Source organism: Petaurus breviceps, unplaced genomic scaffold (genome assembly GCF_028583685.1).
Source record: "Petaurus breviceps papuanus isolate PSGF00001 unplaced genomic scaffold, PetGlider_PUasm1.0 90895, whole genome shotgun sequence".
Lineage (NCBI taxonomy): Eukaryota > Metazoa > Chordata > Mammalia > Diprotodontia > Petauridae > Petaurus > Petaurus breviceps.
In genome coordinates this window covers 27,924,085-27,935,788 of record NW_027187372.1, presented here as the reverse complement: position 1 = coordinate 27,935,788, position 11,704 = coordinate 27,924,085, and the positions used below count along the sequence as shown (strand labels likewise).

General features: G+C 45.8%; 1 protein-coding gene across 7 annotated transcripts in view; it reads right to left on the bottom strand.

Moving 5' to 3' along the window:
• Nucleotides 1–11,704, bottom strand: part of PPP1R12B (protein phosphatase 1 regulatory subunit 12B) — a 255,505-nt gene that overhangs the window by 13,551 nt on the left and 230,250 nt on the right. For 5 of the 7 annotated variants that reach the window (XM_069074583.1, XM_069074577.1, XM_069074579.1 and 2 more), the window contains 4 exons: nt 10,161–10,296; nt 8,633–8,737; nt 4,608–4,661; nt 3,388–3,438 (listed from right to left, as the gene is read on the bottom strand). In XM_069074583.1, coding sequence (XP_068930684.1) covers nt 3,388–3,438; nt 4,608–4,661; nt 8,633–8,737; nt 10,161–10,296 — 346 coding nt within the window. The remainder of the gene's footprint in view (nt 1–3,387; nt 3,439–4,607; nt 4,662–8,632; nt 8,738–10,160; nt 10,297–11,704) is intronic. The other 2 variants (XM_069074582.1, XM_069074578.1) reach the window with 1 other exon arrangement.

The window sequence follows — 11,704 nt, the reverse complement described above, 5'->3', positions numbered from 1 at the left end:
GATCCATAGTTCAGTGTGTGGGTGTCTACAGAGTGAGACGCAGTCAAAAGCACAGGAAAGAGAGATTCGGATGAGGGAGGATCTAGCTGAATGTTCTAACGGAAGCAGCACCAGGTAGGTAATTGGGATCTAGGAAGGAGGAGGAGAAGAGAGGGGAAATGGAGACAAAATGCGGAGTAGAGCTGAAAAGAGGCCAGGCTTATTTGGGATCAGGCTGGAGATAGTTCTAAAACAAGTGGAATAAACCAATTTAAGACCAGTCGTCCTCTGGCAGTCCTGGATGGGGTGTGGGGGCGGGGTAGGGAGAAGAGGGAAGGAAGAGAGGTGTTGATCCCTTGAACGAAGCATATCAGCGCTGGAGCAGAAAACCAATCAATTCATTGTTGGTGCACTGCAATACAAATGCTCTAGCACTGCTTAGGCAGACATGCAAACCTGCTTGAAAAGGCAGGTCCCAAGCCTAACTCAGGCCAGAATCGAGGTAATGATTTATAAAGGAACGAGTCACTTACCTTGCCAAATTATGGTCAGTAATGGTTCAGTCGAGGTCACAAAGGACCAGACCTACGTTCTTACGTGCATGCCTCCTTCCCCTTGATTTCCTATCCCTGGCTCATAGAAAATGATTGCCTTTTCATCCCATCAGGAACAGTTTAAGAGGCAGCTATTGTATCTTCCCATGGTCCTTGAACAAGAGTAGTACCTTAAAGGTACAGTCTTGAACAATCCTAGTATTTTTCTCCCACTGACTTGTCTCAGTAGGCTTAGATGTATATTTAGAAACTGGGCATGTGCATTCATCAGCCACGGCCATGGCTGGGTTCCTGCTCAGACCAAAAAAAAAATCTTATGTCTATTAGAAGGAGGAATGGAGCTGCGAGCCCTTGGTGCCCTGGACATCTCATCCCTGGCTGTCCATCCTTGTGTGATGCTGAAAAGACTAGGGCTTAGCATTGTCACCATCACCGTCTTGAAGAACAGCGTCCATAGTTAATGAGATGATTTTTGCTAAGTGCTGAGTGCAGTTTCTGGCACAAAGGACGGGCCACATAAGGGCTTATTCCTTTCCCTTCTCCTTCCCCCCCAATGCCCCCTCCCCTAATTGGCAATTCCATTTCAAACAGATTTGATAATTGGTTTAGAAATAAACTGACACTCACCCTAATGCTATATTTGGTTACTTGAGATTTTTGTGTGTATGTATGTAAATAAGTATGTATGTGCTTATATATATGAACATGTATGTAAATGTCACGCCTTCCAGGGTTGTAAGGAGAGCAAAGATCTTCTCCAGGCTCTCTTCTAGCCCATGGGAGTGAAGGTCTTTCCCTGCACGCTGTCTGGGGAGAATGCACAGGAACAAGCTGCCTGTTTTAGTCAGCCTGTTAGGAAAGGAGGGAATTAGGACGAATGCATTGCTAAGGGGGCTCTGGCACCTGCCGACTGTGCACCTGCTATGCTGACCTCTTTAATCAGAGTATCATATGAGGCTATTCGTCCAGAGCCCCAAGTCCCTACACGCCTGCCTGACGAGATGGGTTTATTCTAAATTTGGACCGTTATCTGTGGGAACAGTAAGTCTTCTAATTCTAGGTCCTTTTCTGTGTGGGAATAAGTACATGTGACTGGAACTCTACAAGCACCCTACTTGAGTGGGCTGCCCCCTGCCCCTAGGGTACTCCTCAGAGGGCACTGCATTTGACCCCATTTAAATGCTTTAGCTCCATGCTTGACAACAGAAAGGATAAAACAAACAGGAAATAAAACTTGTTCCCTAACAACAGAGTCCAGATGGCATGGTTTATGGTGTTTCCAATATAGGTAGAGCCCGGGGGATGCCACGTGACAGTGGAGATCCATCCATCACAGGTGAGTCATAGGATGCCCCAGCTCTCCGACCACAGAGTTCCTGAATGGAAACAGTGGCTTTGGGAACACAAGAGGGTCTGACCTTGTTGAGACACATGGATTCCTCATCTTAAAGGGGCTAATTATTATGTTACTGTCTGTGTAACATACAGTATGTTTTGTGTCACTAAGAAGATGCAGTGTGGCACTCTATGGATCTGAGACCTAAGGGGCTATAGGTGAGATTGAGTCTGGGTGTTATAGATGTCACAGGCCAGGAGAGACAGAAATAAGAGTCTGTCCCTGCCAGAGCACTGGGGCTGCTGAATAAGCTGTGATCCAGGGCCAGAGGAGCCCTCAGATTGGCCAACAACCATTCAGCAAATTGACAGGCAGCATGGTTTTGTGCAAAGAGCAAAGAACTTGAAGCCAGAGGACGCCGGTCCGAGTTCTGGCTCTAGCACCCACGAGCTGTGTGGCTTCTCTGCCTCAGTTATTCTTCTATAAAGTAGAGATGACAACAACAACTGATTGCCCTACATCACTGCAAGGAATGGGAGCTATCCTTATTCCTACTCCAGCATCCTGAAAGGTTAAGCCAGATGCTCTGCCTATGAGGTCGTCTGCTCATTCACCTCGACGGATCCAAAGACCCTCCATTTTTCTAGCCCAATATTCCTATTCTCCAAGTGAAGAAAACCTGTGCTCCAGAAAGCTGCCTCTTGGTGTCATAACCAGTAAGAAAACAAACTGTGAAGAGACAGAACAAAGCCAAGCACTGGGCGGCTGAGGACATGCAGCATCCTGTGGGGCCAGGCACTCCCCACACCAAAGCTTAGGGGCTTCTTACATTCTCTTTCCCTGGGGTACTATGCCAGCCTCTAGAGCTCAAAACAGCCCAGAAGGACAAGTCTCTGTCAGGGTGGTCGATGGCCGTATGGCAAACAGGGGAGGAGAAGGAAGGACAAAAGGGAGATGCGGGGAAGCCGAGAAGTGCTTCTGGTGGCCTGAGCTTGCTGCATTGGGAGAGTGCCAAGCATTCCTGAATATTTCAAGGAAATGGTCTGGGACAGGAAATCAATATGGGAATCCATCTTCACTCTGTTTCAGAATGACTCTTCTGTGTTTCCTCTAGCAGTGTGCTGAAATGGGGAAGGGAATGTGGGGAAAGCCCATGACCTCTGCCAGGCTCATGCGACCCCATTGAGTCAAGAAGACCAGCCCTGATCCTACTGCCCAGTCCTGTGAGGGTAAAGCGACTGGTTGTGGAGCCTTAAATTTCAACTCACGTCTGTCTCCAGCCTGCAGGAGTCACCCCTTCAAAACAAAGGCAGCATTAGTTCCAAGATACACTTGTGGGGTGGGGGGAGGGTGGTCACAGTGGGTGTGGTTTGACAAGTCTATAAAATGTCCTGAAGAGTGGAACTGCCCCCTTACCTCAGTAGATCTTTCTCAAGGGTGGTGAGTAAATGACTCAAAACTGTTAAGCATTCAAAAATCAGACACAGAGTAGGAAAAATAAAATAAAATCTTCTGTACCTTCATCTCCTCCTCCATTTCTGACATTTTCCGCTCCAGGGCTCGCCTCTCCTGTTTAAAGAAATGGTGTGTTTTAGGAGGCAGTCAAACTGTGCTTTCTTCCAGCTGGTCTCTTAGAGGTGACTGTGTGACCTGCAAACAGCAGCTTTCTTTACCTCCCACCCAAAGGGTTCACCCTTTTTTGGTTTTGGCATACTTACATGCCAGGTTTGGGGTTCTGTGGTGGAGGAAGACCACATTATCCAAATTCCATAATGGAACAGCAGAAGGTTGTATAGGGAAATAGCATATAATAACAACAGAACAATACCAAGTTATCGCAGGGCACAGTGCGTATGTCAAAAATGACTTCAAATGACCAACACCCATTTCTTCCTTTTACCCACTTCATGCATGGTCTTCTCACATATTCTCAGAGTCAGTGTCCCTCATGATGGAGAGGAATGAGTACAGACTGCCCTGGAGAGGTCAACCTGCCCCCACCCCAGTATGTTTTTTTTTTTTATCCTGAGGACTAATCCCTGCTAGTCCCAGTTAAGGGACCATCCATCCCCAGGGTCAGATCAGATGGAAGCTCAAAGAGGTTTGTTTGCACACAAGGGGAATAGAATGTATAACTTAGCTGGTTTCCAAATATAAAGTAATGGTAGAGCTGTGGGATAGAAAGACATAGTCAAAACCTAGCTGAGCTCAGCTATTCAAGCCAATCATAATTCAGGTCTCTTAATACAGAAATGTCAGGCTTAAGGAGCACCCTCACACTTTTTAGGCAAGTGCCTCAGCACAGAAGCAGAAATTCTTGAGTCAGTGGAGATCTCTGTTGGCTTGCATAGCCTCCCAGATAAGTGCCTCCTTTCTGTTAATGAGGCCCAGAGGGGTCTAGAGACCTTGGTGGGGGGTGGTGGTGGTGGTGCATGCAATGATTTTCAGCTAGACCCAAATGCATTTTTTACAGGATGACGTGGCACAGTGGAGCCTGGAAGCAGGGTCATTATGAGATGACCGAGAACAGAACAAGGGGAAAGCACTGGCTGTCTGGGATCTCAACAGGATTAGAAATTAAACTCAGGCAAAAAGAATTTCTCATCAAGCTGGGGATAGAATGTGGCAGGACTAATAATGTCTTTTTAAGATGAACTTTTTCCATTGGCAAGAACAACAAGCCAGGGAGAGTAAAGAGAGAAACAGATAGAGCAGAGGGGAAAGAGGAACACACGTACCCTTTTCTCCACCTCCAGCATTGTTGATCGGTCAGAGGTTTTTTCTTGTTTCTGCTAATACCAATGAAAAATACCCAGATATTATGGTTGAAAATCTAGGATATATAGAAAGCCCAGCCTCCCCTCCCCACTATTGTCAGCCTGACATTCACAAACAGAGGTCTCCCACACCAGGGGTCCCTCAAATGTTATATGGAAACTGACAGGCGGAGGGTCAGATCTGATATACCAGGTCTCTGAATCAGTTGCTTTTTCTCCCTCCCCTCAGCGGGGTCTGTTTGGATTCCCAGGGACAGTTGTTAGTGTGAAGGGAAGATGTCCAGCCAGCAGTAGGAGCCACCTCTTTCTTTCAGTACCTCCCCATCCTTGACACCTAGATCTGTTTCCCAACTCTTCACTTGTGTCTTATAGGATGGGACTTAGTGAATCTCAAAATGAGAAAACCACTTTGAAGCCCATTCTTCCCCCCAAACAGCCCCTCTCTCCCAAGTTTCTTGCTTCTAGCACTTCAGATCAGCTGTGTCCTGAACCCGAAAGAATAGCATGCAAGTGGCCTAAAAAGAACTAGGAACTGAATTTTTGCTAAAGGAAATGGAATGTCCTTAGATTTAAGGAATGCCTAGTTTGGGGTCAGGGGATAGACTAAATGAGGCTTCAAGTTCTCTTTTGTGCCACTGAACCTAGCAAGGAGTCTTTTACGTTGGTGGTTCACAAAACCAGAATTTGTTAAATGACTTTACTCCTGGATAGTGCCCTGCATACTCTCCCTGCATACACTCCCCTGCAGGGAGTACTATAAGCAATATGGAGGATGTGCTGTGTCTAGGCAGAAACTCCAGGAGTCATCCATATTTTTACAGCAAGACTCAGAATACTGACTTCCCATCTTGAACTCTTGCCTTCCAGTCTGAAAGTCCTGGCGCCCTATTTTTTACCACTATCCCTTCATCAAATCCTTCCTGGAAAGGAAGATGAAGGGAGAACAGAAATGGGTCTTTTTGCTTACATTTGCTTCATAAGTCAGATCTCGTGAAGTAGAAAGAACACTGGAAGGGGATTTGGAAGACACAGATTCTAGTCCTGGCCTTGCCACCGACTAGCATGTTGTAGTGATTTCCCTTCTCTGGGCCTTTCTTTGGGAAGTGAGCCCTTCCCTTCCTCTCATCTGTACATGAGGGATTGGGATGAGATGATTTCTAGGGTCCAGTCCAACTCTGACACTCTCTGATCTGAATTCTCATTTTTCCAAGTTTCTAAAGATGCCATAGATGCTATCTTATGAGATATAGTTATTTAGCATTTTGAAGCTTCTTTTATACAAAGGAAAAGTATTTCATGATTTTATTCCCTTTGTTTTTCAATCAAGAGCAGGTGTGTTAGGAAACATTGCCATGTGTGTGATGATGGCAATTGTTCCTTTTACCCACATACAAATATGCAATCTCCTCCTGGAGTGCCAGGCCCGCATTACTAACTGCTGACTGGACAGGTCTAGCTGAATGTCTCTAGGTATGTCAAAGGGGATGTGTCTGAAGCAGAGCTCATTTTCCTTCCCCCACACTCACCTCTTTCCCTAACTTTCCTTTCTGTCTGAGACACTGCCATGTCTCCAGGTTCACAGCCTCAGTCATCCCTGTTTCTTCTTCCTCACTCATGCTTCATGTCCCATCGGCTGCCTCCATAATACCTCTCATAACCACCCCCTTTTCCCACTCACATGGCTGTGCCACCTGACTCAGGCCTCAATCACCTCTTGTTTGCCTGGACCACTGCAACGGCCTCCCATCACATCTCCCAGCCCTTAGTCTCTCCCTCTTTTGTCTATTCTCCCCACAGCTGCCAGACTGACATTCCCCAAGCAAGGGTCTGACCCTGTCACTCACCTTCTCGAGAAGTGACAGAGGCTTCGTCTTGCCTCTAGTATAAAATATAAACGCCTCTGTTTTGTTTTTAAAGTCCTCCTCTTTCTACATCCTTCCTTCCTTTCTAGGCTTTTTATATATGACTCCCCCTGCACATGTTCTGTGTCCCAGCCCCACTGGGGCTGCTGGCTGTTCTCTATACGTGGCACTCCATCTCCCGTCTTGCACAGACAGTCTTCTGTGCCTGAGATGTCCTCCCCCCTCTCCTCCACTTCCTAGAATCCCAAGCTTCTTTCAAACCTCAGCTCAAGTATCACTTCTTACAGAAAACCCACCCTGTTTCCCTCAATTGTTAAGATTTTTTTCTCCTGGAAGTTACTCTGTATTTCATTTTCTCTCTCTATCTGTTCCTCTAGCATCTGGTGCAGCGGCTAGCACACAACTGGTGCTCAGCTGTTTATTGAATGAATGGATATAAGGCTGTCAGAGCCTTCATCATGAGATGCTAGGTCTCTTAGAAAATGGCAAACCCTATTTAAAAAAAAGTTTTGTGTTTTTTTTTTTTTGTTTCTCTTTTGGAGGGGGGAAGGCAGGGCAATTCGGGTCCAGTGACTTGCCTAAGGTTACACAGCTAGTTAAGTATTAAGTGCCTGAGGCCAGATCTGAACTCAGGTCCTCCTGACTCCAGGGCCAGTGCTCTATTCACTGTGCCATCTAGCTGGCTCCAAAATTTCCATGTTTAGTAAAATCACACAGGAAAAGAGTTTATAGTTTCATAGTGTCCCCAGAATTTCAATCCTCGGGTGCATCTGGCAGTAGTAGCTGTACTCAAACTCCCCAACAAGCAGTACATCAAAGAACATGGGCTTTCTCCCAAGGATCAGACAGGGTGAGGCTCTCTACAGCACCCGCCTTGTAAGTCAACATCTGATGCTGGCTAGACATCTTGCCAGATGTGGAACACAGGCTGGAGGAGAAGCCAAGAACACCCAAAGGCCCTAAGAAGAGCTATCTTTCATTTCTCCTGAAGAAATGAAAAGGGGTAAGTTGGGTCGCTCCACTGTGAGGTTCAAGCTTTTCCTTTGAGTTTGAATCACCATTAAACCACATTCTATGCCTGTCCTAGGGGCAAGATCTCTGACAAGTAGTCTCATCAGTCAGGAACCACTACTGCAGCCAGGAAAAACCAAGCCTCTGCTCTGTCTGGGGATTATGGGCATATTTCCTGGGAGCAGGTATCTTTCAGTGGCCAAGATGCGATGGCCAAACTCTTCTGGCCCCATGAAGTCTCCTTGAGTTCTTTCTGCCCTTACCTTCCGGGGCAGCTGCAAGCAAGGAGCAGAGCGAGCCCTTGATAAAAACCCACCCTGCCATCTAGCAATATACACTGTGGAATTCTGATCACTGCTCCTAGCTCCACGTCCAGACTGAAGAAGCCCATTTCTTAGTGTCATTTTTTATCTTCTAGATTCATTTTAAAATCAGCTCACTTTTCCAAATCCTCAGCCTCTAGACATTTCAGGGAGGGCAGTAACTCAATAGGCTTCCTGTTAACTGCACAACAAACTAAGGCAGCACATGCTTCAGCTTTCAGCTGCAGGATTTGTTTCGCTGGCAATGAGCTTATTACCTCCAGCACCTTTTAAAAGCATCACCTAATTAAACTAGGCTTAGCTGTAACACAAGAGTGGTTTACTCAGTCTTCCAGCCATTAAAGATCCTTGTTCCTAGACAGTGATGGCTGAAACTCCAGCAGGCTGCCCAGTCTACTGGACGGCACTTCAGCTTTGGATTCAGGAGAAAAGGGCCTCACAGCACTTATGGTCTCAGCTCTCAGTGTGCTGCGTGACCTTGGCTGCAAACATCACTTATGTCTGAGCCTTAGCCTCTCTATTTGTCTGAAATATGGAGTGAGAGGGTAGCTGTAGGATGAGTCACCAACAGGATGATACTGAAAGCACACAGAGCCAATCGGGAAGTGGGGAGAGTGGCCAAAGCAAGAATCAGTCCCCAGCAATGTTGACAGTATGTGGAAAATCAGGAGATATTTGCTCAACATTTGATTTTTCCCTTTTAGACAAAGTACAAAGGAAGCCTCTGAGGCTCATCCTCCACCCCTTCGGACACCCCACTTTACCCCCTCCCCCTCGCCCCCGACCTCACCTGGGCCACCTTCTCCAATTTGGACTTGACCTCTGCCAGCTCCCGCTGAGCCTCCTGCAGCTTGGTTTTCAGCTTCTGATTTTCCGTCAGGGCACTCTCATAGAGCTTGGGGAAGTAAAGAGCATCTGGTCACCCACTCCTTAGCACTGTCAGGAGGAGAGGGAGCAGCACCTGGATCCTTCCAGCACAGCCAGCTCTCCCCCCAGGCAGCCCAATGCCCTTTGGGGAATGTGCGGCTTTGGGGAGGGCCAGAGGCCCTCAGAAGGACTTGCCCAGCATCGCTGAGGAAGCCTGTGTCAGAGGTGGCCCTTGAACCTGGATCTTCTTGGTACTAAGGCCAGGTGTCTGTCCACTAGGCCATGTTGCCTCTGGCAGAAATACGTGGGAGAGAATAAAAAACTCCAAGTGACAGAAAAGATGAAGTTTTTTTCTTTTTGAAAGTAATAAAGACCCAGATGATGAACATACAGAAAAGCACTAACGATGTCCTAAAATCAACATAACTAAAATCTTTCTAAAGTATTTTTTTACTATGTGCCTAGCACATAGTAAATACTCCTTCCTTCCTTTTTCCAGAGGCAGCTAACAAAAAAAAAAGTCAATTCTGAGGAAAAATCTTTCTTTTTCTTGTTTCTAGAACATTTGAATCTCCTTGTACAAATAACCCTTATGTCCCCACACTAAAGACAATGTTTCAGAACCAGCCTCATGGGTATGTGTATTCCAACCAGAGGTTAAAAGAAAAATATCACTTTTCTCTGCTATAGAATTTTTAACAAAACAGCTTATCTTTGACCTCTAAGTACCTGAAAAAGAAGTCATTCAAGCTGCTTTGGGGCTGGGAATTATACCTCTGGAACCAAGTGAACTGAAGAGAAAGTGAATTCAACCTTGCTTCCACCTGGTTGGATATAAACACCACCCGGTGGCATTTCTGCTGCTTTTCATCATGATATGAAGGATGCTCACATAACAGTACTTATCCTCACACCTGAGCTTTACGACAACCCCAGCAGGTGGGGAAGGAGGGAGGTACTACTAACCCCATTGACAGGTGAAGACGTAGGGGCAGATGGAGGGTCCCTTAGCTAAGAAGTGTCTGAGGGGGATCCTACCTCCAAGTTCAGTCTGATATACCCACTAGGCCATGCTACTTCTTTCATATTCCTTAGAAAACATCTAAGCTTGCGGAAAACATCAGGGTCAGTCAAGGAACTTAAAGGGACTTACACTCATGGTATTAATTTTACACACGCCTGGTTTCCCTTCTTTCTAGTTCTTGACACAATTCCTCATCCCAACTGACATCTTGAGATCTGACACCAGAGCACATACTGCAATGGAAAAGGGTCAGACAGGGACCCCTACATTTGATATACAGCTGAATGGGACCAATGAAGGTACCCAGAAGTTACTTTTTATTACCTGACCCTCAAATGCCTTCCCTTCTCTTCCAGCTCACCTAGATTTCACTTTAGAGGCTCAGTTCTCATAACCCAAAGAGGAAAGTGATTGGAAAAGAGCCTACTTTTCTATAATCCCTTTGGCTGTCCTCTTCCGCTCGACTTGTCAAAGAAGCTATTCGGGCCTCCCGGCGGGCCTTTGCTGAAGCCCGGTCGCTATAGGTATCAGTGGAGGTGAGGCTACTGCCTCCTGATTCCAGCCTATGGAGAAACAAAAGCAAAGACATAATTTGATTCTGAGAACAAAGAAGAGAAAATGGGAGGGGGGGAAGGAGTATTGCTGAAAGACTGCCTATTACCCCTCTAAGGAACACTTAAAAGCACTGGCCAGAAACAACACAAACCGTTTCTCCCTTTAATCTCTCACTGTGAGCATTCCGCAGCCCTCACAGCAAAGCTGTGCACTAAACTTGAATCTTTAGGGCTTTTCAAATTAGTTTAAGTTTGAGTTGCTTCCCACACGAGAGAGACCTTTAAAAGGAAAAGTTTTTTTTGGACATCAGTGACTCTTGCAAAATCTGATTCCAATGAAGTGTCAATGAAACAGAAACATATGCACTTGGAGATCTGGACTGGAGGTTTCAGGGTGTGGAGCTCGGCAGAAGGTTGCCAAAGTTGCTCCATAGGTTTGTTTGAACTACAAACATTTAAGGATGCTACCAGATCATAAATATTGCTGTCCCTCTCACTCTCTACTGCATGCGTAGGTTGTTATGTTGGAGTTACACCCTCTAGCAACCCAGTAATAACATCCAGAAACTCAGGATGCTTTAGTGCTGGTGCTGATTTTCTGTTTCTGGCATTTCTGGTCAGTCCAAACCCAGCGAAGGAATGTTAGAAACAATAACAGCTGCAACACCTGGGACCTGACATCCTACTATGCTGATGTACAACCTTCACTCTGTTCCTTAATAAAATTGTTCACACCCACCAAAAACTAAAAGTCGCCAAACTTCTGGGGGAAGAACAACCAAAACAATAGAACCAAACACAACCTCTAGCCTCACAAAGCTCAACACCAAATGGCTCCATCGTAGCATATGTGTATGTTTCTACAAGTTTGGGAATTGTCACAGTTGGGAGGAGGAGTAGAGAAAAAGCTAGAAAAAGTGGCTGAAGAGACTGGGGAAGAGACTGAGGGGAGGAAAGGATCTATGATGCCATTTTGAAACATAATGTTCCTTTGGGATTAGAAGAGAGTCAACAAAAGATTATGTCATAAAATAGCCATTTCCCTACCAGGTGAGTAGTAAAGTGTTGATTTTATTTGCTTACTCCCTATTAGTATCTAGTGGGAGGGTAGACTGGTACATCTTAAAAGATAATCAGGAAAGGAATTTTTTTATTTCTTTCTATAATTACTTAGCAACTCAAAATGTAGCTTTCCAAATTTATTGCCAATTTTTCATTCACAGTGTAAGGCACTGTGCTAGATACTTGGGGGTGGGGAAGTGGGGGAGGTGGCAGGGTGAATAAAAGGTTGTATAACAAAGTCTCTGTTTTTTGCTTTTCGGAGGGCAATTGGGGTTAATCGACTTGCCCAAGGTCATATGGCTAGGTTTTGTGTGTGTGTGTGTGTGTGTGTGTGTGTGTGTGTGTGTGTGTGTGT